General features: G+C 42.3%; 1 protein-coding gene across 2 annotated transcripts in view; it reads right to left on the bottom strand.

Annotated features, from left to right (window-relative positions):
* Window positions 1–22,237, bottom strand: part of Rbm20 (RNA binding motif protein 20) — a 180,961-nt gene extending 158,724 nt beyond the window's left edge. The window contains exon 1 of one of the 2 annotated variants that reach the window (XM_078050317.1): window positions 21,950–22,237. In XM_078050317.1, the coding sequence (XP_077906443.1) occupies window positions 21,950–22,125 (176 nt within the window). In that variant the 5' untranslated portion in view covers window positions 22,126–22,237. The remainder of the gene's footprint in view (window positions 1–21,949) is intronic. The other variant, XM_005320667.3, reaches the window with a different exon arrangement.
* Window positions 22,238–23,797: the final 1,560 nt, after the last annotated feature.

The following is a 23,797-nucleotide window of genomic DNA, read 5'->3' on the forward strand; positions in this document are numbered from 1 at the left end:
TTTCCTTGATTTGTTTTCATTTTTCAGTACAATGCCGGACTCTACCTCAACCTAGAGTACAGGAGCTGGGACGGATGAAGACGCAGAGACTCAGAGAGCAAGGGGTTGTTGGTGAGTTGTCCCTGACTTCCCGTGGGGCCTCTGGACTCCAGGTAGAAGCAGCCACAGCTCTGGAGTTCCAGGCAGGGATGCTTGGCATACATAAGTAATTGAGTTAAGGGAGGTCTAAAGAAAGACTGCACGTTCACATTCATATGCTAAACTCAGTTAAAAATAGACCCAGGAAGGGCCTGACTTCACTTTTAATTTTAGCCTGGTGATGAACATGCCCTAAAGACAGAAAGTCACCAGGCATTTTCCTGAGTGCAGTGATCTTCATATTTTTATAAAAAGGAAATGCAGCATGTTCTATTAATAAAAGTGCTGTAGCCTCAGTTAAATCTGGACAGTTGGCAAATCTCAGCTCCCCTGCCCAGCAGCTCACTCACACCCAAGCAGGCAAGTGGGCAGGTCACATGCCTGGGGGAGGGGGTGGCCCAGGGATCAAAGGCCACATGTGATCGCTTTGTGATCGGTGAGGCTCTACAAGGCCTGGCTCCTGGACACCTCCCAGGTGACCAAGTGACTCAACCAAGTTCATCTGCCAGTAACTTTTAAAGGGCGCGTGAAATGATCCACATTGCCGGGATGGAGACCTGTGTGGTATGAGACTCAGAGACCAAAGGGGGACTGGGCTGTGGCTGTGCCAGGTAAACACAGGAGAAAGGCAGGACAATGCGGTGCTTGCTTCAGAAAGGACAAGCCATTTCGCTGTCTCCTTCCAGTCTCCAAGATGGCAAAGTCCAGTTGGCCTCCAGCTCTCTAGCCCGTTCACCTGCCATCTTTCCACCTAGGAAGGATCTTCCTCCAGCTGCCCACCCCTATCAAACCACATAATGAAACAAACTGTGCCCAGGTGGAACAAGGGCCACCCTTAGAGAGCAGAGCCCACAACCGGCTCCACAGTAATTCCAAACTTGGGGCAAGGCTTCCCCAGGTCCCCAGGAAAGTGTTGGAGCCGAGAACAGGTGTCCAGGCCACGCACACTTCCAAACACCCAGCCCCCAGCCCAGCTCTGAGATTCTTTGGGTCTTGTTGAAATACACTTCTGCTCTCTTGCAAACGAACATTGAAGGCTTCCTGCTTGACAGGTGCCCAGTGAAGTAAACAAAGGCCATCTCACATGCTCTTCCTCACCACCAAGTTTGCCTAAAGAAACTGAGGCACAGAAGAGCAAGACGCACACCTCGTAAGGATGGTCATGCTACGGTAACCCAGATCCCTCTCAATCCGTAGCTGAGGCTGGCGTCAACCAAAAAGTCCCAATAAAATCAAGATACAGAAGGTCAAGGTGGAAGTTAAATTGTCCATTTCCATTATCTGGCCTTATACTTGGGTAAATCTCCCTCTCTCAAAGGAACAGCTACTCTGTTTTGGTTGAGATTTTTTATCTTTTTTTTTTTTTTGGCTTTGACCTCCATTTTTATAACTATTTATACAACCTTGTAAACCCTCAATTTAAACAATCCCACAATAATCTGACCCCTAACAAAGACATGACTTCTGCAGAATAAGATGGATCATATGCTTTGGAGTCAGATCAGGGTGGGGATCCAGTCCTTCCACTGGCTGACCAGGGAATTTTTAGGGGAACAAGCCCAACATCAAGCTCATTTAAAACACAATGAGCTTTTGGAAACACAAGCTCATTGTGTTTTTACTTTTTATTGTGAAAATTTTCAAATTGTGCAAAGGTGGAGAGAATAATATAATGAATTCCCATGGACTCATTACCCAGCTGCAAAAATTATCAACCTATGACCAAACTCATTTCCTAATTCCACCCCATCTCCTCCCCCTCATAGTTTGAAGCAAATCCCAGATGTATCATTTTATCTAGTGTATATAACTCTAGAGTATAACAACTTTTAAAAAGCATGATTATAAGAATATTACCGCAACTATAAATAACCAATATATAATTCCTTAGCCCCAATATCCAGTCAACTCAAATTTCTTAGGGTATCATAAACACACATGTACATGCATGCACATTTGTTTAAGCTAGGATTCAAACAAGGATTGTAGATTGCATTTTGCTGTCTCTTTTAATCTACAGATAATCCTTCCACTATTCTCATTCTTACAGTAGATCATTGTAGATATCAGATCTTCCAACCTGAAGAATGTCCCATATTCTGATAAGTGACTTCATCTCCATGGTGTTTTTTTTTTTTTGACATGTTCTTTTGTTCCCTGTATTTTCTATAAACAGTAGTTGAATCTTGAGCTGGCATAAATTCAGATGAATTTTTCATGGTACTTCCTACTACATCACCTTAGAAGCCATATGATGCCTAGAAGCTGCCTTTTTTTTTTTTTTTTTTTTTTTTTGGTGACATTAGATGGATCAGACTAGGCATGAGATTGCATGACTACATCCCAGTGCCTTGGGAGGCTGAGCTAGGAGGACTGCAAGTTCAAGGTCAGCCTCCGTAACTTAGCAAGTCCTTGTCTCAAAATAAAAAAAGAACTGGGGATATAGCTCATTAGTAAAGTGTCCCTGATTTCAATCCCTGGAATCCAGAGGGGAAAAAAAAAAAAAAGATTGACCAGTAGATTTGAATATTGCCAATTTGATCCATCTACTGTGAAATTCTCCATCAGCCTCACCTAATAGTTTGGCAGCCCTTAACAACCGTGCTGTCTAAGCTTATTATTTCACTAGGGATTGCAAAGTGGTAATAGCCTGTCTTCTGTGTTTACTAGATGGCACTCTTCTATATGAAAAATGTTCTCCCATCAATTGTTTAAATACTCTAATGTAACCACTTAAAAATGACTAATTCTCTTCTTGATCAGTTTTCAAAATAATAAATTGGTTTCCCAGCATCCTACAGTGCGAACCATTAAATTTTTTTTTAAATTCTCTCTCTCTCTCTCTCTCTCCCTCCCTCCCTCCCTCCCTCCCTCCCTCACTTTTTTTTTTAAGGAGAGAGTGAGAGAGGAGAGAGAGAGAGATAATTTTTTTTAATATTTATTTTTTAGTTCTCGGCGGACACAACATCTTTGTTGGTATGTGGTGCTGAGGATCGAACCTGGGTTGCATGCATGCCAGGTGAGCGCACTACCGCTTGAGCCACATCCCCAGCCCACCACTGAATTTTTAACTCAAAGATTTTACACATTTTAACATCTGGTACATATCAATTCACTAGAGTTATTCTTTCTAATGTTCAAATTGTACAGCATTCAGGCACTAGGAGCCCTTCAAGTTGGTTGCTGAGTTCTTCCAACATTTCTACCAGGCAAGGGCTCACTGCCCAACACACACAGAAGCCAACACTATGATGCCAGATTTTTGTAAAAAGAAAAACGTTCCAGCACTGCAAAAAAAGGAAAAGAAAGACCTTTATAGCACAGCCGACCTGCAAGGAGATCATGAGCTGGAAGCTCAACTCTGCCTCCCTGTCCGGTGGTGATGGCGGAATTTATTAAGGAAATTATGTCCGGATGTGTCCAGGCCTTTGCCGGTTTTAACAGTACATATTGGCATTCAACAGTTTGTTTTCTGCTTCAATAAGCTATTTAAGCTCATCTTGTACATTTTCTGCCCAAGATGTGGAATCAGCTACTTTTCTAAGAATTCTTAGGGCATTTTAAGAGAAAAAATTGTTTTAAAAGCTACAATCTGAATGTTATAGGTGCTTATTGCCACTGAGTTGTTCGTATGTCAAGGCTGTTCAGTGGACACGGTTAAAAAAATAACTTTTATTTGTTTAGGAAAAAGACATCAGAAGTTCATACTGATATTTCCAGTTCAAATTTATTATTATAGGATTTTTAATTAACATCTTTGGTTATAAAATTGGTGTCTTTTTATATGCTAAAAAATCTTGGTTTTTAATTATCTTAACATAATTATTCTATATATGTGCATTTATGTGTGTGTGTGTATATATATATATATATATATATATATATATATATCATATATGGGTGTGGATTGTACAACTAGGGTTTTTAATCAAATCATTGTGTTTTTAAAGTTATCTGAAATAATTCTCCACCAACTTAATACAGAAATATGTTTCATTTTTGCTCTTGCTTTGGGGGATTACATTTTTTTCCATTTCAATTTAATTTTGTTTATAATTAAGAAAAACATTTATAGAGTTCCAAAGTTAAATCTACTAAATAAAATACATTCAGTTTCTTCCTCTGATCCACCCATCAATTTCCTCCCTCCACACACAAGTAACCATTTTTTTAACCACAGGTAAATACATAAGTATTCATACAGAAAAGGTAGCATGCCCCCCCCCATTTATTTTGCACTGTTTCCATTTATCAGCCCACCCTGGAGAGCATTGCATAGCAATATGTATTCTCCCCTTTCCTTTTCTCTGCTACATAGAACACACTGCATGGTTATCCTTTAGTTTACTCAGCCCATCCCCTATTGATGGGCATCTATGTTGTTTCCAGTCTTTTGCTTTATTGCAAACAGTGCCATGATGGTGCACCTAGTGCATGTATCTTATTTTTGCCTGTGTATTTTGGGGAAAGTATATAAATAGGATTGGTTGGTCAAAAGGTAACACACATGTAATTTTGCTAGATATTGCCGGCTTTTCCACAGAGATCATTGCACATTCCCCTGATGAAGTGAGATGTTTTACATGCTGACTTTTTTTTTTTCCTGAAATCTCTAGAGCTTAGTTTAAAATCTTTGAAAGGGATTTAATTAAAGCTGTCTAACCCAGTCAGTTCTTTACAACTGGACAAAGGAATTTCTTGAGCAAAAGAGTAGTGCTCAAAGGTCTGCCTCTATCTTCTGCTTTCTCAGATTGGCACTTCATACATACTTCTCTGATGTCAGAGAAGTCAGGCCCTGTATCACATCTTCTAACTGAAAATATCACAGATCAGTTTGGGTCTTTGTGAACTGGAAGTAGTTTCCTGAATTGGAAAATGAAAGGTCATTGGGGTGGGAGGAGCCTCAGTGCCTTCTCTCCTAATCCCCTCACATCCTTTCTAACAAAACACAGATTTGATTTGGAATTTAATGGCACCACAGCCAAGGGCTGGCTTCTGTCCACACCAAACCACTGAAGATCATCTTCCCCGAGCTTCCCTTGACCAGTCCCGGCCCAGTGTCTGAGATTAGGCAGCTCAGAGACTTTGATCTTCCTGCTCACCCTTACTTGGAACATTCTGAAAGCTGGCCCCTCTGGTTGTGCAAATATGAATATATGTCCATCTTCCTCCCACCCCATTTGCTCATACAAGGTAGGCAACAATATTTTATAAGGACCTACTTTTATCCTTTAATAATACGTTCTTGAGAGTTCTCGGTATCAGTATGCAGAGATGGTCTGCATAGTATTGGGAGGATGGAGCAGAATTTATTTCCAGTTCCCTATTGCTGAGCACACAATCATTCCAAACTTGGGGGCCACTATTTCAAGGAACTGCAGCCAGCCCCCCCATTCTCCTCTGCCATCAATATCCCACCGAATATACAGCCCAGAACTCAACCAAAGTGGGTCCAGCCAGAGGGGAGCCGCAGTGCAAGCACTGAATCTGGCATGCCCAGGTAAGTTCTGTTTCCAAGAATCACCTAGGAGCAGAGGATGCGATCCTCTCACAGCGGACACTTTCAGTTTCCAGAATCACAAAACTTCTGATTTGGAAACCAGCAACAAATGCCACAACCTCAGCATCACTAAAGTTGGCATTTTTAAACAACGGTTCACTTAATCATTCAACAGATATTTGCCAAGCCCCATCTGGGTGCCAGAAACTCTTCTTGGGTGCTAGCAGGTAAATCCCTGAATAAAAGTCCCCTGCCACTGCAAGGCTCACGTGGAGGGGGCAGACTGAAATGGGACGTAACAGACAAGACAAGCACAACAGATAAGTAAAACACATAAGTCATACATCTGATGGAACACAACAGTTAGAAAATAGAGCACAGTAAGGGAACTTGACCAGGAAGTGACGGGCTGAGATGCAATTTAAATAAGGTGGTCCAAGTAGGTCTGACTGCATGAGCAATGAACTACTTTTCAGGCAACTCTTTTTTCTAGGCTGCCACCGCCACGTGTGATTATCAATGCCATCATCAAACTGTTATTATCACAAATACCAAGGCAATAATAGAGAATTATCTTGGCTGGGTGTGGTGGCACCCACTTCTTCTAACCCCAGTGGCTCAGGAGGCTGAAACAAGTTCAAAGCCAGACTCAACAACTTAGCAAGGCCCTAAGCAACTTACCAAAGCAAAAAAATAAAAAGGGCTGGGGATGTGGCTCAGTAGTTAAGCACCACTGGATTCAATCAAAAATAAATAAAATTTATTTATTCAAAAATAAATACACTGAACTTGGGCTGGGGTCATAGCTCAGTGGCAGAGTGCTCGCCTAGCATGTGTGAGGCCCTGGGTTCGATTCTCAGCATCGCATATAAATAAAGGTGACTGACAACTAAAAAAAAAATATTTTTAAAAATAAAAATAAATAAATAAATACAAACTAAAAAAAAGCTAAGAAATGTATCAGTGTTGTAGCTGCCTTGAGTTCTTTTAGAAATTGCTTAAAATAAGCAGAGTGCTAGCTTAGGACTTATCCATGACGCAGAAGATTTTGTCATTGAAAGTTTTAATACAGCAGGGTTTAAGGAAAGTTCCAACATGCTTATTAACTACTTTTTCTCCTATTTTGGATCAAGTCTCACAGAAAGAAATTCAGCCTGGAAGTTGCCTGTACATACATGATCCTGGCTGGGGATGACCACGTGGAGCAGAAAGTCAGGTTACATTTGATGCTAACCTGGGAGAAGGAAGACCAAGTGGTAGGGGCGGCGTTATTGACAAAGCTCCCCTGGTATTGATGATCACTCAACTCTTCACTTTCCACTTCATCTCACATTCATTATCTCAGTCCTAGTTATTGTTCATCTTCTTTTTCTCTGTGAAATAGGATCTAATAATCCATCAGGAACCTATTTTCATAAACAAAAATCCCATTTCACCCTTCCCTTGCTATATAATTCAAGAGTTTCTGGGTCTTCTTTTCTTAGTACCACTTCCACTTAAACCCTAAGCAGTGAAGTAAGATTTATTTTCCCCAGATCTTTCAAGATGCCTGGAAAAATCCTGCTCATAACCTCACCTGATATCAAATCAGAATGCTGCTTCCTATTCCCCTTTGCATCATACAATCCAACCCTACTAAACTAGGTGTTCTGGTCCTTGTATTTTCAATTTTAATCCTGGCAATTGTTCCAATGTGGCAGTTGTCCAAACAATGAAACATAATATTCTGACCAATATTCTACATCAGTGAATGCTTACTTAGAATTCACTACACTCTTGTCAATCAGAAACCAGCAGACTAGCTTTGTATTATCAGACATTTATCTTATAATTCCTTAGTATCCCCAAATTAGTACCATTTATAAACTTAATTGAGAATAAACTCCCCCAAACAAAATGTGCTTGCAGTACATTCAATTACTTTGGTCTTACCATTCTAGGACTTTATTCCTATCAATACATGTTCCTATGTTTTGTCACCAGTTGTGACAACAAGCCCCACATCAAAGAGGAGCCTGTTGTCTCCGGGCTCCTGTGGAGGTTCAGGAGTTACATGTCTCACCGTGGCACACAGCGGGGCCAGTGGAGCTCAGGCTTCAGACCTTCTGAATCTGTGACCCCAGGATGCTGCGTTTCCAAACATAAATGTCTATCTGGTCTTTCAGACAGGCAGCCCCAGTTGGAGAAACCCAGGCATCAGGGTCACGACCACTCTCACCTGTGAGACCATCCCATGCAGTTTTTCTCATCCCCAGGTCAGTTAGGTGGAGAGTCGGGCTGCAGTGAAGTTCTTTATTCTCCCTGTATTCAACAAGCTGCACCAGGGACCTCAGCAGGCGGAGGCTGCACTGACCCTGCCTGCAGAGTCTTTATGGGAGACCGACAGAGGGAAGCATGGGGTCGGTACTCCATGCTCCAGGTCAAGAAAAGCTTCCTGGAAGGGGTAAGGGCTCAGGAGAACCCACCAGAATGAACTAGAATGTTCTAGTCGAGGAGGGAGAGGATGGCATAGGCAGGCAGAGGAAGCAGGAGGGCAGCCCCGACAGGACTGCAGGGCTACGCAGGGGCAGATCTGGAAGGCTCTGGAAAGCATTCTGAAACCTGACCTCCAGGCAATGAGAAGCCCCATCGGGCTTTCAGCAAGCAGAGGACAAGATGAAGGCTGCCCTGGTGTAGAGAAAGAAATGTCAGGAGCCAGGCCTGGCCGGAGGAGGCAGGGGGCAAAGAAAGGGAGGAGGGAGTGCAAGTTGGAGGGAGAGGGAAAGCCTGGCCCTGAGCCTGGGTTCTCGGGTCATTGGCCAAGGGACCCTGGGCCACTACTAGCTACTTAATCCCTACCTACTTCACAGGGTTGCTGGAGGATTAAAAGGGATAACCTAGGAGGAAACAAAGCACCCTGTGAATGCAAAGCACTGCACACATGCGCAGGTCACCCCCAGCACTGCAGCTTCTGTAGAGCTGCATGGGCAGAGATTCCGCGTCACCCCCACAGGCGCAGGACCACCCTGCTCCATTGGACTTCTCCAATGCTACATGGCCTCCAATCCACCTGGGCTCCTCCCCATACCCAGTCCCCTCTTCTGTAAAACAAGAGCCGAAGCAGATGGCCTCCAGGTCCCTTCGAGCTTGAAGTTCTATGTTTTGTTGTCTCATTCACCTTGTGCTCCAATTTTCATAGTGATACTTATTTGTCAAATGAAAACATCGGAGGAAGAGCTGGATGCAGGGGCCCACGGCCTATAATCCCAGTGGCTCGGGAGGCTGAGGCAAGAGGATCACAAGTTTAAAGCCAGCCTCAGCAACTTAGCAGAGCCCTAAGCAACCCAGCAAGACCCTGTATCTAAGTAAAATACAAAAATAAGCTGGGGATGTGGTTTATGGTTAAGGGCCCCTGGGTTCCATTCCTGGTACGTACACACACACACACACACACACACACACACACACACACACACAAGGAGAAAGATACATCAATGGAAGAAAATTTAAAAAATAAAAAAAAACTAACCTAAGGAGTGATTGAAGACTAAGATGAAAAAGTGTGTGCTCTTTAAATCCCTTGAAGGGTTACATCAGCATGCTAGACTCGCAAAGTAATGTTCACACCAGCTTTATCTGCAACAGCCCAACCTGGAAAACTGGAAACAAGCTGAATGTCCATCAGGAGAAGAATGGATAAGCAACTGTGCTGCATCCATAAACAGAATACTATTTGGCAGGGGGAAAAAAAGGCCCTGTGGAGGGAACACAGGGCTTCACACCCGCTAGGTAAGTGTTCTATCACTGAGCTATGCCTCAGCCCTTTTTTATTTATTTATTTATTTTTTATTTTTTAGGGTCTTACTAAGTTGCCCAGGCTGCGTTCAAACTTGCGATTCTACCCACCTCACCCTCCTGAGGAGCCAGAATCACAGGCATAGCGTGGCAGGCCCAGACTTCTGATGTAAGCAACAACCCAGGTAGCTTCAAAATCATTGTGCAAAAAGAAAATTTACAGAATGGGAAAAAATATTTGCAAGACATATATCTAGTAAGGGGCTGGAATTGAGAATTTATAAAAAAAAAACTCTTGACAATTCCACAACAAAAATGCAAACAACTCAGTTTAAAAATGGATGATAGACTTGAATAAACATTTCTCTGAAGAAAATACACAAATGGACAACAAGCACATGAAAAGAAACTCAATGTCATTAATCACTAGTGAAATAAAACCACAAGATACCACTTCATGCCCACTAGGGTGGCAATAATAATAATAAAACAAGTGTTAGCAGGGATGTAGAGAAAATGGAATCTTCATTCACTGATGGAGAAAATATAAAATGGCACAGAGCTTTGGAAGGCAGTTAGAAGCTTCCTCAATAAACTAAACAGAGTTACCTATAACCCACAAGCTCCCCTCCAAGATAGAGTCACAAAAGAACTAAACACAGATGTTTAAAAACTATACACAAATGTTCATAGCAGCACAATTCACAATAGTCAAAGATGGAAATAACCCAAATGTCTACTAACGGGTGAATGGATAAACAAACTGCTACCAATCAACAGAATATTATTCAGCAATAAAGAGGAATCATGTACAGATACACACCACAGTACGGATGACGCTGAGCAGAAGATGTCAGACAGAAAAGGCCACTTGTTGTGTGATCCCACTTATCTGAAATACCCAGAATAGGCAAGCTCACAGAGACAGAAGTAGATTAGGTTTCAGGAGCTGGGGAGAGATGGGAAATAACTGATTAATAAGTATGGGTCTTCCTTTTGGGGTGATAAAATGTACTGAACTAGGTGTGGTGATGGTGGCCTAGCATTGTGAACGTACTTGACATCACTAGATTACACACTTCAAAATACTAAAAGGTAGACGTTATTGCTACAGTTCCAATGTGGTTTGTCCTCCTAAGATTCATGTGCTAGAAGCTTGGTCTTCAGTGTGGTAGTGTGGCTCTTTTGTGCTGCTGGAGCTTTAAGAGATGGGGCTTAGTGAAAGGTCATTAGGTTATTAAGGGTGCTGCACTCAAAAGAGACTAATATAGTTCCCCTAGGAATTTAGTCCATTCTCCCAAGAACAAGTTGCTATAAATTGAGGTCACCTCACACATTTGCCATCTTCTGTACGCAGGTTTTTCCCTTTCCACTTGTCTGCCCTGTGGTGACATAGCCAAGGCAGCCCTCACCAGAAGCCAAACCAATGAGGCCTCCAGATCTTGGCCTTTCAGCCTCCAGATCTTGGCCTTTCAGCCTCCAGACCTGTTGGCTAAATAAACCTCTTTTCTTTATGAAGTAACCGGTCTTAGGTATTTTGTTATAGCAACAGAAAATGAACTAACACAGAAATGTTATATGTATTTTTATCACAATTTTTTTAAAAAATCCTCCCCAAAATTATCATGCTGATTGAAAATAATCTCAGTTCCCCCCTCAAAAAGTATATGTTTTTATTCATTTTTTAATAAAATTCCAGAAAATACAAACTAATCTGTAATGACAGAAAATAATGATCAAGGAGAAGAGGGAAGGACAAAGAGCTGAAGAAACGTTGAGGGTGGTAAAAAATGTTTATTGTCTTAATTGTTTGATGACGTGCGGTTTGATGTACTTCAATTATATCTCTGTTATACTGAAAAAAAATTAAGAGTTTTATAAATTATCACTGCGCCTCTGAGTAACAGAATTTTTGAATTGCTACTTACAATACATTGAGGAACTCACTGTTTCACTGGCTCTTACTATAAACCCTTCTGCAGATCAAAAGCAATCAATCTTTTCCTAATTCATTGATTCTCTTCCGTCTGGCTTTTACATACCACGGTTTCTTCAAGCAAAAGAGCACCTGTAACCATGTCTGCAAAGGCAGCTCAAGAAGCTTGTCGGGGCGGAGACCGACAGAGCTCTGGGTGGCCAGGTTTCAGCCCAGGAATGCCTCTTGCTATTAATAGGGCCCTGAGACACTCTAATCATTGCTGAATCCTGGTTTTCTGAATTGGTTCAAAAATGATCTGGCAGAACTTGGCAGATGCTCACTTTGCAAATCAAACTATCATATCTGTTATTATCTTAGCACATGCTGAGAGGATTATAAGTGTTTATATACTCTCTGTGAGCGTCAAATTCAGGTCTGGCCTAACATGCATAACAAGCAAAGTAAGACCGTGAATCAAATGCCAGAGTCAGGATTTGCTCATGGAATTTAAATTGGGATATGGATTTTACTTTAAACAGAAAGGCACACTTAAAGCTAAAAAGAAGAAAAAAGGAAAAAAAATTTTTTTCATTGGATTGCTTAGTTTGTCTCAAATTAAACTTGACCTACTTCAAATTTATTTTAACTATTTTTTCCTGTCTTTTCTTCATGATAGATTTTCTATAAATTCTCTTAAGGAAAGATATTTACATAGAAATGAATTTACATAAAAATCTCCATTCCTAGCCCAGCTCCACCAGTTGTTTAATAAATAATATTTTCTTAGCTTTTCTGAGTCCTTGTAAAGTTGGGGGCTTCGTTTCCTCATCTGTAAAATGGGGAGAATAACAGTACTTCATAGATTATTGTTAGATTAAATCGCCAAGTTAGATTAAACACACGTAGAGTGCTTAGAATGGGAGCTGGCACACAGGAAGCACTCAGCAAAAGGTTAGTTGCTATTTACTATGGTTCCCTTTTGCAGATAAGAACACTGAGGCTCCCAGTTGGTAGAGGCAAAGCTGAATCTAGAGTACAGAGCAGCCGGAGCCTGCTCCTGATTCCTTTTGCCACTCCACACCACTTTCCCAATCCGTACACATTTTGTGTATGAAAATAAGAATACCAAACGGGAACAGGCAAAAATAGATGTGTAACTTAAATCTAAAAAGCATGAATAAACTGCTACTCACCGACCGGCTCCCGGACTCGCTGGTTGAGGCCGCCAGGGGCAGGTCATCAGTCATTTTTAAAGTCAGTTTCATATAATGCTCTTGAAAAGGAAGATAAAAGAGTTCTACAAGGAAACCCAACACTGCTTCAAGAAGATGCCCCCAAAATCTCATGAGCTAGTAAAAAATACACTCGCACCACTTCCTGCCATTAAAAGGGATTTATAGTCACCCTGTACGGACATTAAAACAGCACTGCAGCTTCCTACAGGAGTTAAGTGGCAAGTGGCTGGCCCATCAGTTGAACCCCTTCAAGTCAGAAATGGAAAAATCTAGAGACTCAAGCTAATATCTACAGGCGGGTAGAATGCAAACATATTTGCAAGGCTGTTCAATTTAAACTATAAATCCAAATTCGTCTATTCTAAGGTGATATTTATCCATCTTTCTAGTTCCACATGTTACATTGGAAGTGCTTTCTTTTTTTCAATTTGGTCCAATTAAAAGGAAAAAAAAAAAACACTAGAAAGTTTGTTGGGAAACAGAATATCCACAGGCCTCAGAGTACCTACCACCCCACAGACCACTTACAATCACAGAGAAAATGTGATTTACAATGGAGAGAGCAGGGGATTACCCTGTTAACCAGGGATCACACTCAGATGTACATCACCCGTGGTGCATCACTGCCAAAGCGCCACCCTGAACCTGGATAAGGAAACAACAGACTCCAGGTCACTGTGCATGCTGTGGGACAACTGGCTGGCATCTCTGGCACCTTCACAAAGAGGTGGATGCATCTGATAGGTAAAAGAAAGAGATTCCTGGAATAAAGGCCCTGAGGAGCTGAATGGGGGGTGAGACTCCTGTCAAGACAGACATTGTTCTGAAAATTCAGAAAAAGTTAAAAATCTAGCATTTGTTAGCTAAAATTTAAATGAGACTAGTTTCCTCCGATATAATAACATCATTATGTAACTTACTTTCAAATAGTTCAGGGGAAGAAGTAGGAGAGAGAATGCCCAAGAGCAAACAAGAACGCAAGCATCGCTCTCTAAAAGGAAGGTATAATACAGTCAAAATTACACCCTTGGTGGAAACCCATTCAAAGCAGAGTGAGCAATGGGCAGGTGACAGACACAGTAACAGGCATTCCTGTTGCTGGCTCAGGACTGAGAAGTAAATGTGTTTTACTCCCTTATAATGTAAGTATTAGCTATGTTGTTATACTTTAAAAGGTTCATATTTCCACCATAGTTTCAAGGGTGTCGAGAGGATGCTTCTGTGTATGAAAGGAAAGCAGATCTTGGGTTTTTCCCTATTAAGGCCCAGAATAAAGTAACCTTGAACCACGATGAGCCAAGGAGAAAATGGGATGCTCAGCTTCTGTTTGGCAGGAAGACAGAGCATGAGATGCCCTGAAGAGACCCCGGATCCTGCCATGTGGGGGCAGGAGCTCAGCACAGGGAGGACATGACACACCCAAGGGTGCTCTTCTCAGTCATGCAGGGCGCATGAGCAGATGAGAGTCTGAAGATAAATGATTAACTGACAAATGGCCTTCACTTCTCTCTCCTCCATTTCCAGGCAGACAAAGGAGAGCCTAGCAGAAAACATAACAGATGAGAAGCTGGGGATTCTCATCTCAGCCTCAACACTGTGTGACTCTAAACAGTTCAACTGGCCTCTCTGATGTTCATTTGCCTTACTTAGAAACCTGGAGGGTGGGCTAAAACAGCTCTCAGAGGCCTTCCAAGATGCTAAAGGTTGGCACTATGTTGAAGACAGTGCGGTACCAAAGTGAAATGTTTACTCTGTTTTGTTTTTAAACATAGAAGTATTTTTTTTTCTGATTGCAATAACATGCAATGAAAAAACAATATATATATATGGAAGAAAATAAGACAAACCACTACATTGCACCACCCAGAGTTTGGAACCATGGTCCACATTTTTATATTTGTTCTATAGCTACTTTTCCAAGCTTGAAAGTGATGACACATACACTCATACACATTTTTTAAAAAACGAACACAAGATCCTTGAATACGTTCTGTGTGTAATTGTTTTTAGTTAACGATAGTATATGGACCTCTCTTCATATCAATAAAAGTTAACATCATTCTCGTGGCTAACTGGTACATGATATTGTACAGACACCGTTTATTTTCCCAACTGAGAAATATTTAGGTGGTTTCCAATTTTTTGCTCTTCTAGACAATGTTGCCATAAATATCCTTCCATATTTATATCCTCATTTATGAACATTACTGAAAGTCTGTATGTCAAGATTTAATCACACAACTAGTCTCCCTTCTCAGGCAAGGTTTAAAAAATATCTTAATGTCAAATAACTTTTCTCTATTCCCTGGAGCTGGGGAGCACACAGCTCTGGCCAGGACACCCCCATCCTTCAGAAGCTCTGGAAACATTCCTTTGGTCTCTTGATTCAGTGAGCCCACCACAAAACCTGAGGCCCAGCTTTGAGATACACACAATATCTACAAGACAGAAAAGAGTTTTCAGGGCCACTTTAGGCAAGTGCAAGTGCCACTTTTGTCAGCAAACGCCACTGTTTTTGGAGTTCAGGCTCAGCCAGGATCCTATCACACTTGGTGGCTTGTACACATATGTTTCTGCCTTTAAAGTCGATAACTTTGCCAAGTACATTCCCGCCTGCCCATAATACATCCAATTCAGATACATGGAAATCACTGGAACTATCTCCTAAATTGAAAACTGTATTGTTTTTATAAACCCAAGGATTTACTTTAACATTGCAAAATGAGCAATACTCCAAAATAATTGTTTTATACCTCCCATTATAAAGATTAGAAAACCATTTCAAATGCCTCTTTTCACTGACATTATCATCTACTCTTCTGACTTTAAATCATGTCCCCGATCCAAATATTCTTTGCAAATGCTGGAGAAAGTATTTAATTCTTCTTGTGGCGGTTGTTTTCATGGGTGGTCAATGTCACAAACATGTACCGACACCCATGGCTGGAATTAAATTTCAGAGAATCATATTCTCTGTCACATGGGGAGGGATGCAAAGAAAGCCATTCTTCATTGCAGCAATTCAGCAATTCTCCTGAACACTCACCTCATTTGAGTTTTGGAAGAGGTTACCATCCATCATTTCCAACCCCTGGAGAGGCTAGATTAAGAAGGTTAATTTGGCTTGTCCAGGTCACCCACTCTCAGTCCAGGGTTTTTTCCCTCTCTGACCCTCCTTGCCAGAAACTGAATAATTAATTTAAAGCAAAGACACTCATTTTATACCCAATAATGTCATGCAGATCCTAAATTGTTTTGTTTAATCATGAATGCATAATAAGCCTCCCCCAACTCTCCCCCCTAAAAAAGGGAGAGAAATTAAAGCATGTTTAAAATATAATTTTAACTTGTATTCTCCCAACCCTGAAGGTCAGGTTTAAGGATTAGTCTAACAAAACTCAAAAACACCTTTTGGGAAAGAGCCTACAGGAAAGTTGCAAAACTGAGAATTATTAAAGGTGTCCAGAAAAGCCTCTAGTGCAGTTTTCCAGGTTGGAACACAGAGAAAAGTGACAACCAGGAGCTGACGGGTCATGAGTGTGACCGAGAGAAAGCAGGTGCAAAAAAACAGTCAGCCACAGATGGCCCTGGTGCATCCTTAAAGCACATCCCATATAAAAGTCAGGAAAAGCGGCATGAAAACCATCTCCATGGGGTGATAACCCCCCTACACACATGCATGACGCCCAGTCTTCTGTTTCTGAACACATGGGAAGATTTATTCTGCAAACTGAGCTGCAGATTAACACGTCCTCATGCAAGTTGCCTTGCTGCTCTCTTTTTGCCCATAAAGTACATTAGCGTTTATACGTGCCATCTCCCCTACAGATATGCTGTCAGCAAGTTGGAAAACTGGCCTTGTAAACCATCGGGGGACTGACTTATAAAATCCAGCAAGAGTTGTAGGAAAGAGGGGGATCGATTAATTCGACTGTAACTCCCACCATTGTAAAGACTTCAGCATATTAGATGGATAGTTGCAACATAGCAGAAACACGGGAACAAAAATAGTTGGGGGAGGGGGCAGGCAGGGTCTTTCCCTGCCACCTCCTCCTCAAACAGCTGGCAGTGATGACTGGTCCCCAAACTTGTCAAAGACTAAAACTTTGTGCAACTCCTCAGTTGGGTGGGATTTTAAACAGTGACCACCCATTGAGCCCATGTGTGGTGTCAAAAACCAAACTCACATTCCTGATTCAAAATGTGCCTTCTTAATTAGAAGCAGGATTTCCCCCATCTACCCACCGGTGGGAAAGATCGATATGAACGCTATGAGCATGCAGGATAACACATATTACCAGGATCAGGGAAGGTTCATTAACCAGGAAAGGAAGAGCCATGGTCTCTTTCCTACAAATTTACCCTCCTTGCTTTAATTCTGGAATTCATCTTACTTTTGGCAAAACTTTTCAACACTCAGTTCTAAAACAATGCAACCAGACCTTCACAGCAACTATCCCTGTTAAAATATACAAAAGAATATTAGGTCATCCCAAACTAAGTCATTACTGTGGCCGGAAATTAAAATCCCATTAAGTAGCATTTTGTGGTACAGGAAGATTGCGTCAAGCCTTTGTCTGGTCCGGGAACAGGGCTCTTGAGGAGACAGGGGATCCTGGAGGTAGTGGAGTTTCAACTTTTCATTTATTTCCAGTCTTAATTTCCATGTTTAGTTTAGAGCATCTTAAGTTCGGTCCTTTGGTTAGACTTTGTATATTTTTGTTTACCAAAGCTGTGAATTAAGCTATCTCCATTTGTTTACTTGAAACCTGGTTGTCTGGGCAGGGAAGAAATATTAGTTTAAACTGAAGTTAAGAACCTACAGTCACAAGAAAAATAAATCAAGGGGAGAGAGAAACTGGATAATGTGGGATCGTTTCACTGTGAGCCGATCCTGGTTGGGGACTTTTCCCCCCTGATGACTATCAGGATAGGCAAAAAAAAAAAAAAAAAAATCTTAAACAGATCAGAATTCACATGCCAAGGAACAACTTTTGACTTTTTAAATTATCAATTTGATAAACTGCTAGAAGGAGGCAGCGTAGGAAGTTGACAGAAGAATAAAAGAGGAAATCAAAATTTTCTTTTTTTCCTCCTGTAGCACTGGGGTTAGAACCGCTCTGTATGCACCATATGTAGAGACATTTACTGTGACTAATGGGAATAATGTACTACATTTCATAACACTGATCTCTTGGGCAATTTGAGAAAAACTCATAATTGGAAAGCTATATGCACTATCTAAAAATACTTATCGCTACAAACCCTCCAGCAAAATTTCTTTAAAAAAAAAAATACATGAAAGAGGCCTTCAAGGGAAGCAAATAAAATTTTCAGAATACTAAGAAAAAGCCCACCCTCCCTCCTCCCATTTCAGTAAACACTTAATCCTCTCAGATGTTTTCCCCCTGCAGAATGCTTGTGCAGTTTAAGATGGTGTTTAAAATTTTCAAAATTCCTTCTACAAGTGTATTCTTATTTCCCCCTTAGAAAGGGGAGGCAGGGGGCTCAAACTAATGTTAGAAACTGGCACAGATGTTAGAAATTCTATCCTCTTTCCAGAAAAGGACCAAATATGAGCGTGAGGTAATATCCCTTTTTAGCAAATTCTTATTCCTTCTCTCTGATTCTGGATGTAACTGTCAGTATGTCCATCAAGGTGAGAGGACATGACCCCTCGTAGTTATATGGAAATCCCTCTGAATGCAGGATGTCTGTAAAATTATCTGAAATCAGAGTTGCTACTTGTAGCATTTTCTATTTTGCGTCAGGGAAGTGCTCTGCAAACAGACAGCAACAATCTAACACTATGCAGAATTTCATAGCTGGTTTTGTGTCTTCCAAAAAAACCAACACTAGCACACAGGTGATACTATCTACCAAATGCTAAACCAAAACTTTTTCTATTTTTATAATTGTTTATTTTATTTTTATAAAAAATGATGTGGAAAGAAAAAAAAATAAGTCATCTGTGCTCAAATATGCAATCTGATGCCATCAATGAATCAGGAATACATTGCCTGCAAATCAAATAATTTAGGAAAATCACTTATGTGGTTCACTTCACAAAAGGTATGTGTGTGCTTAATTTTCAGCATGATTACTGGCACACTTTGTAGTCCTGTCTTGACAGCTGACTTCAACATTTCACACAGAATTGAGTGACTCTCTTTCCATTTCGATAAATATTTTAAAACCTGCAATCTGAAATGTAAATACCTGGTGCTCCTCAAGATTAATAAGTGACTTCCTACACATTAGGGTTCAGTTTGCTTTTAAAGCACACAATTCAAGTAAAATCATTTTGGAAGTAAAACATCATTAATGTTTGAAGAGATATATCCTTATAAAATACCAACAAACACCAATGTTTAATCTTACTCTGCTAGCATGGAAAATATATAATTTTTAAATCCTCCATTCTAATTTTCTAAACTCATCCCAAATCTCCTCCTAAGCTCTAATTTCCTGTTGCCCAAACAGCTCAATAAAAGGTTTTACATTATCTACAATAATACCTCCAGACTGGCAATTTGGAGTATACATATTTCAAATAAAAATTGTACAAGATGTTAGTCATGTGTGTCTATAATCTGGTGGATAAGCTTTACAGGTATGCTAATTTTAATTAAGGGTCAGTTATTCCTCAACCAAAGCTAGGAATGCAATGGGTACATATAATCCTTAACTGAAACTAAGAATGCAATGATAAAAAAAAACTAAATATTCCTGATTAGAAAAGCACCTTGCAGAAATTCACTGTAGATGCAATCTTCATAAGCACTGAGACTGACTTTAGTAAAACAAACACCCAAACCAGTCTCATTATTCACCGTGGTACCTAACTGTTTAGCTACTTATGTTCGGTATTCGGGCAGTTCTCTTAAGACCAAATACAATGCACCTGGACAGGAATCGTTTTTTTATTACGATCATTACAGTGCTTTTACCAAAGTCATTGACTTCACCCCAAATGAAAGCCATTACTAATAAAAAACAGCATAACAGACCTTAAGAAGTGAAAAAGAGTCTTGTAATCCTTAAACGCTTTATATACTACATGAAGATTGATGTGTCCATCATTTTGAAAGAGATAAAAATTCTCCTCTTACACATTACATAATGACTGAAATAACTAAAAAAACTAGTGATTCCTAATAATATTTAATATATGTTTCACTAGAAAAGAACTTCATCCAAAGCTTTAGCTCATGAAAATCTCTAAACCCAGAGGCGGACAACTCATTTTGCGGCTGAGGACAGTCTCCCCGCTACATTTTCTCAAAGATGGCTGGTGCAAACGGCACCTCATAACTACATAAAAATGGTTGCTCAGATTAAATTATGCAAACGTGGTTTCAAAATAAGCTGCTCAAGTTTCAGCGCATTAAAGATGGACCTGCAAAGCATTTGCCGTGTTGCGCCTGGTTCCAGCGGAATTTCAATGGATACCGAGGGGAGCACAAGCCCCAAATCACCCTTATAAAGAAAGACTCTGAAACATAAGCCCCCGAACATCAAATCCCATGGGCACATTCACTGGCCTTGAACACCAATCTGTCACCAATGCAAAACAAGACAGAGCCCTAAGGAGCTCCTTCAGATCTCCATCCTGGACTGGAAGCAAAGGGGGCCATCTTTGAAAAGCTCAGTTCTATCTTTTAAAATAAGAGAGTCCAGAGATAAAGCTTTCTAAATGGGGGAGAAATTTTTTTTAGGAAGTAATTAAAATCTATGTTAAATTCCACGAAATGGCATTTATTTTCTATCTTGCATCATTTCATAATCAGACACCCATCTACAAAGATTTTTCTGTGAATATAAAGTTCCTAGTTTTCTCCTACTTAAGAACAAGTGATAGAAAAATCCAGGGTAATTACAATACCAAAGTAATATCCATGAGCTCCCTTTGTAATTTCAAGGCACAAGGCAGTGGCTGGGTGAGAAGCACATCGAATGTTTCCAAACTAATAATTGGTCAAAGTAGATTTGTTTTCAGTAAGTAGAATTTATATTTTTAATAGTTCTTTTTTTTTCTCTTGGTTTATATTTATCTTAAGGACTAAAGAGCTATGTCAAGTAATGAGTTACATAAACCATCAATCATATTTAGTGTTAGCTGAAATAATTTGCAAAATAACAACAACATGAAATATTTCCATTTTAAATAGTTGGAAACTGTTAGTGGTTGAAGGTTATATAAAATAGCAAGTTTTAAAAGCAAAAAGCTTTAAAAATAAAAAGGAGCTTTAATATTCCAGCCAATAGATAGGGAACCATTTTGTCCTGAAATATGAAACCAGCATTATTGATGTCAAACTTGAATTTTCACTCTATTACATAAGTCAGTTTTCAAGACCATAAATATTTCACTGCTATTTGCTTCCCCTTACACCCCTCACTGGTTACATCTCTTGCTACATTTTAATCAGTTTACGCAATTCCCAGCATCAATACAGCAGCTCCGTATGCTCTGCTCCATGCGACAGGTTTTTGCTGTATTTTTTGCAATTATTGAGTTTCGCTTAGTTTCCCCAAAGCGCTCACCATTCACTTTCCTATGCTTCTTAAACTAGTATTGAGGACATCGTCACTAGCTGACTAAACTTTTATGAAAATAAAGATCCTTCAAATAAACCAGCATTCTAGGCCTGGAACTGTCAAAATCTCCAGAAGGAAGAAAACAAAACACAGCATTTTTACTTTACGTTTCCCAAATGGGCTGAAAGAGCTTCTCAGAACCCCCTGACCATCCCAACCTACTCACGCATTGGGACGACATTGAAATTCACGACCCAAGTCGCACAGAGTCACAAGAGGGTAATATTAATGGAAAACTGTTTTGCGGCCCAGAGCCCTTCTCAAGGCCCTTCTTGAAAAGTGTCTCCACTCCGGGGCAAAGCCAAATAAGTTGTTTACAAGCCTGGTCTCCTTTCCCACCCCAAAGTCACTGGTTGACTCCAGGCCACCATTAAGGGTGGTTTTTCGTTCTTAAAAGCATTTCACTTCCACACCCTCACGCGCGGGCACACTCACACTCAACTCCCCATACATTCCAGAGGCCTCTGAGGACCAGAAAGATGAAAAACAGTTCCTGGGCCATTTTCCCCCAATTTGAACTACTTTAGTTCAAAATAGTCAAGTAACATCGCCGAAAAGAGAGGGGATCAGGAAAAACAAAAGTATTTCCCCCAAATAACTTTGCTCCTTTCTCTCCAACCTCACAGCCAGCCAGAATGGCACCCTATAGAGTGAGCTAGAAAACTTCAAACGCAAGGGGGCCACGCGAGGTTCAGCAGGGACCCGAGATGAAGCCACAAAGAAGGTCCCCCCGGCGGGTCCCAAGCGCACCAACCGTCCCGGCTCCCTTCTCGCTTCTCTTACTTTTGGATGATCTGGGGTAGGCTGGCTTGGGGAGGCGGCGGAGGCGGCGGCTGCATCCCTCGCGGGCCCGGGGGCGCCGAGGACGCCTGGGCACCCGGCACAACGCAGGCATCTCTGTCCGGTTGTTCCGGACCGCTGGGGTCCGCGTCCTGGCTCATGGGTGCTGCCAGCACCATACGGGGCGAGACCCACCCGGGCTCGCGGCTAGGGAACGCGAAAGAGGGGCGGTCCCAGGGCACGGGCGCTCTCTGGCCGGGGTCCCCGTGCCTAGTCCCCTTGTCCTTTTCGGTGGCGCGGGGAGGAGACGAGAGGGGAGGGGAGGAGGCAGTCCCGGCGGCGCCGCCTCCTCCGCCTCCCGCCGCTCCCGCTCAGCCGGCCGTGCCAAGCGGGGGCGGGGGACAGGGGGCGTCTCCCGGCCGACAGGAGCTGCTTGGCGGCCCGGGGCCGCTGGACGCTGGGGTGGCCGGAGAAGCTCAACCCGCTAACTCTAGGCTCAGCGATCTGGGAGAGAGCGCGGCGCGCGCCACCCGCCACCGTGCGCCCTCCGGTCCCGAGCCTGGTGCTCCGCAGCGCAGCCCACGGCGTGAGAAGGCGAAACGCACGCCAGCCAGCGGCCCGCCGCCGCGCTCTCGCTTCTCCCGGGAGCAGCGAGGCCTCCCGGTTGTCCCTGGGAACGGCGCGCGAGGCCTGGCACCCCTCCGGCCAAGCGGAGCGGACTGAGGCCCGGGGCGTCCGTGCGCATCGCTGGTGAGCTGGGCTTGGCATCTTCCCGCGCGGCTGGACTCCCGCCAGCGCCACTCGCATTTGAGGGACTGGGACTTCTTAAAATAAATATCCGGACCCTCTCCCAGGCCGGTGGGATCTGTAACCTCGGGTCTTAGATGACCAGACCCCGGGGGCTCTCCAAATTGGCAATTCCAGCTGCTCATTTCAGGGGTCCCCGAAGCAGCCGTAGTGGCTGTCGTGGATGTCCTCGTTTCTTTTTCTCTTCACTTTAACATCCCGCAAGCGCAAAACCAAAATCAAGCAGACGTTCTATACTTGATACTTATTGGCCACATCTCAGTGGGAACACAAAAGTTGTCGAGGAGAGCGTTCTCAGACATCGTGCGTCCACCATCACCGCCTCTGAACTTCTGTTAGTTGCTCAGGAACCCTGGTGCGCACGTCCACCTGTGCACCCAAAGGCTCAGCTGTAGGCGTGGACAAAGTGCGCCTTTAAAGGCCCAGGAGCCACCCCGCAGGTGCAGCTTAATATCCTTGGGCTCCGGTGTGTGCTTGAGGAAGCACCTGGTCCCGCAGAAACGTCTAGTAGCCGGACAAAGACCAGGGAAAGTGGCCTTCCATAGGCTTCTTACTGGCCGTCGTACTCACAGACGTTACTACCCCGACGCGCAACCCCGGGCAGCGGAGAAAAGCGTGTCGCGCTCCCCGGGAAGCCAGAGCGCACACCTGGCGGCCCCACGGCCTAGAAAGGAGTTTGCTGGGGTGCTGAAGCAATGTCGCCATCATCCCATCGCCACGAAAAGGGAAATTCTGGAGATTAGTCTCAGACCCAGCAACTATTGAATTCCCAGAGGAATGTTTCCTCCGCTCTGCTGGAACTTTCAATCCAGCCTCAGGAAGCTATGCCTGCTCCTCTTCATTTCTGCCATTCTACCTGGGGTCTCTGTGACATTCTCCTCCTCTCTCTCTCTTCCCTTCCTTCCCTCACCTTTTTCTTCCTCCTCTGACAAGTAAAATTATATTATCAATTTTTTATATTCATGAAGATCAGATCACAGTTCAGAAAATTGAGTCTCGCCCTCACCCTCAAAACAAAAACAAACAAATCTCAAGTGAATAGGG

This window comes from Ictidomys tridecemlineatus, chromosome 1 (assembly GCF_052094955.1).
Source record: "Ictidomys tridecemlineatus isolate mIctTri1 chromosome 1, mIctTri1.hap1, whole genome shotgun sequence".
NCBI lineage: Eukaryota > Metazoa > Chordata > Mammalia > Rodentia > Sciuridae > Ictidomys > Ictidomys tridecemlineatus.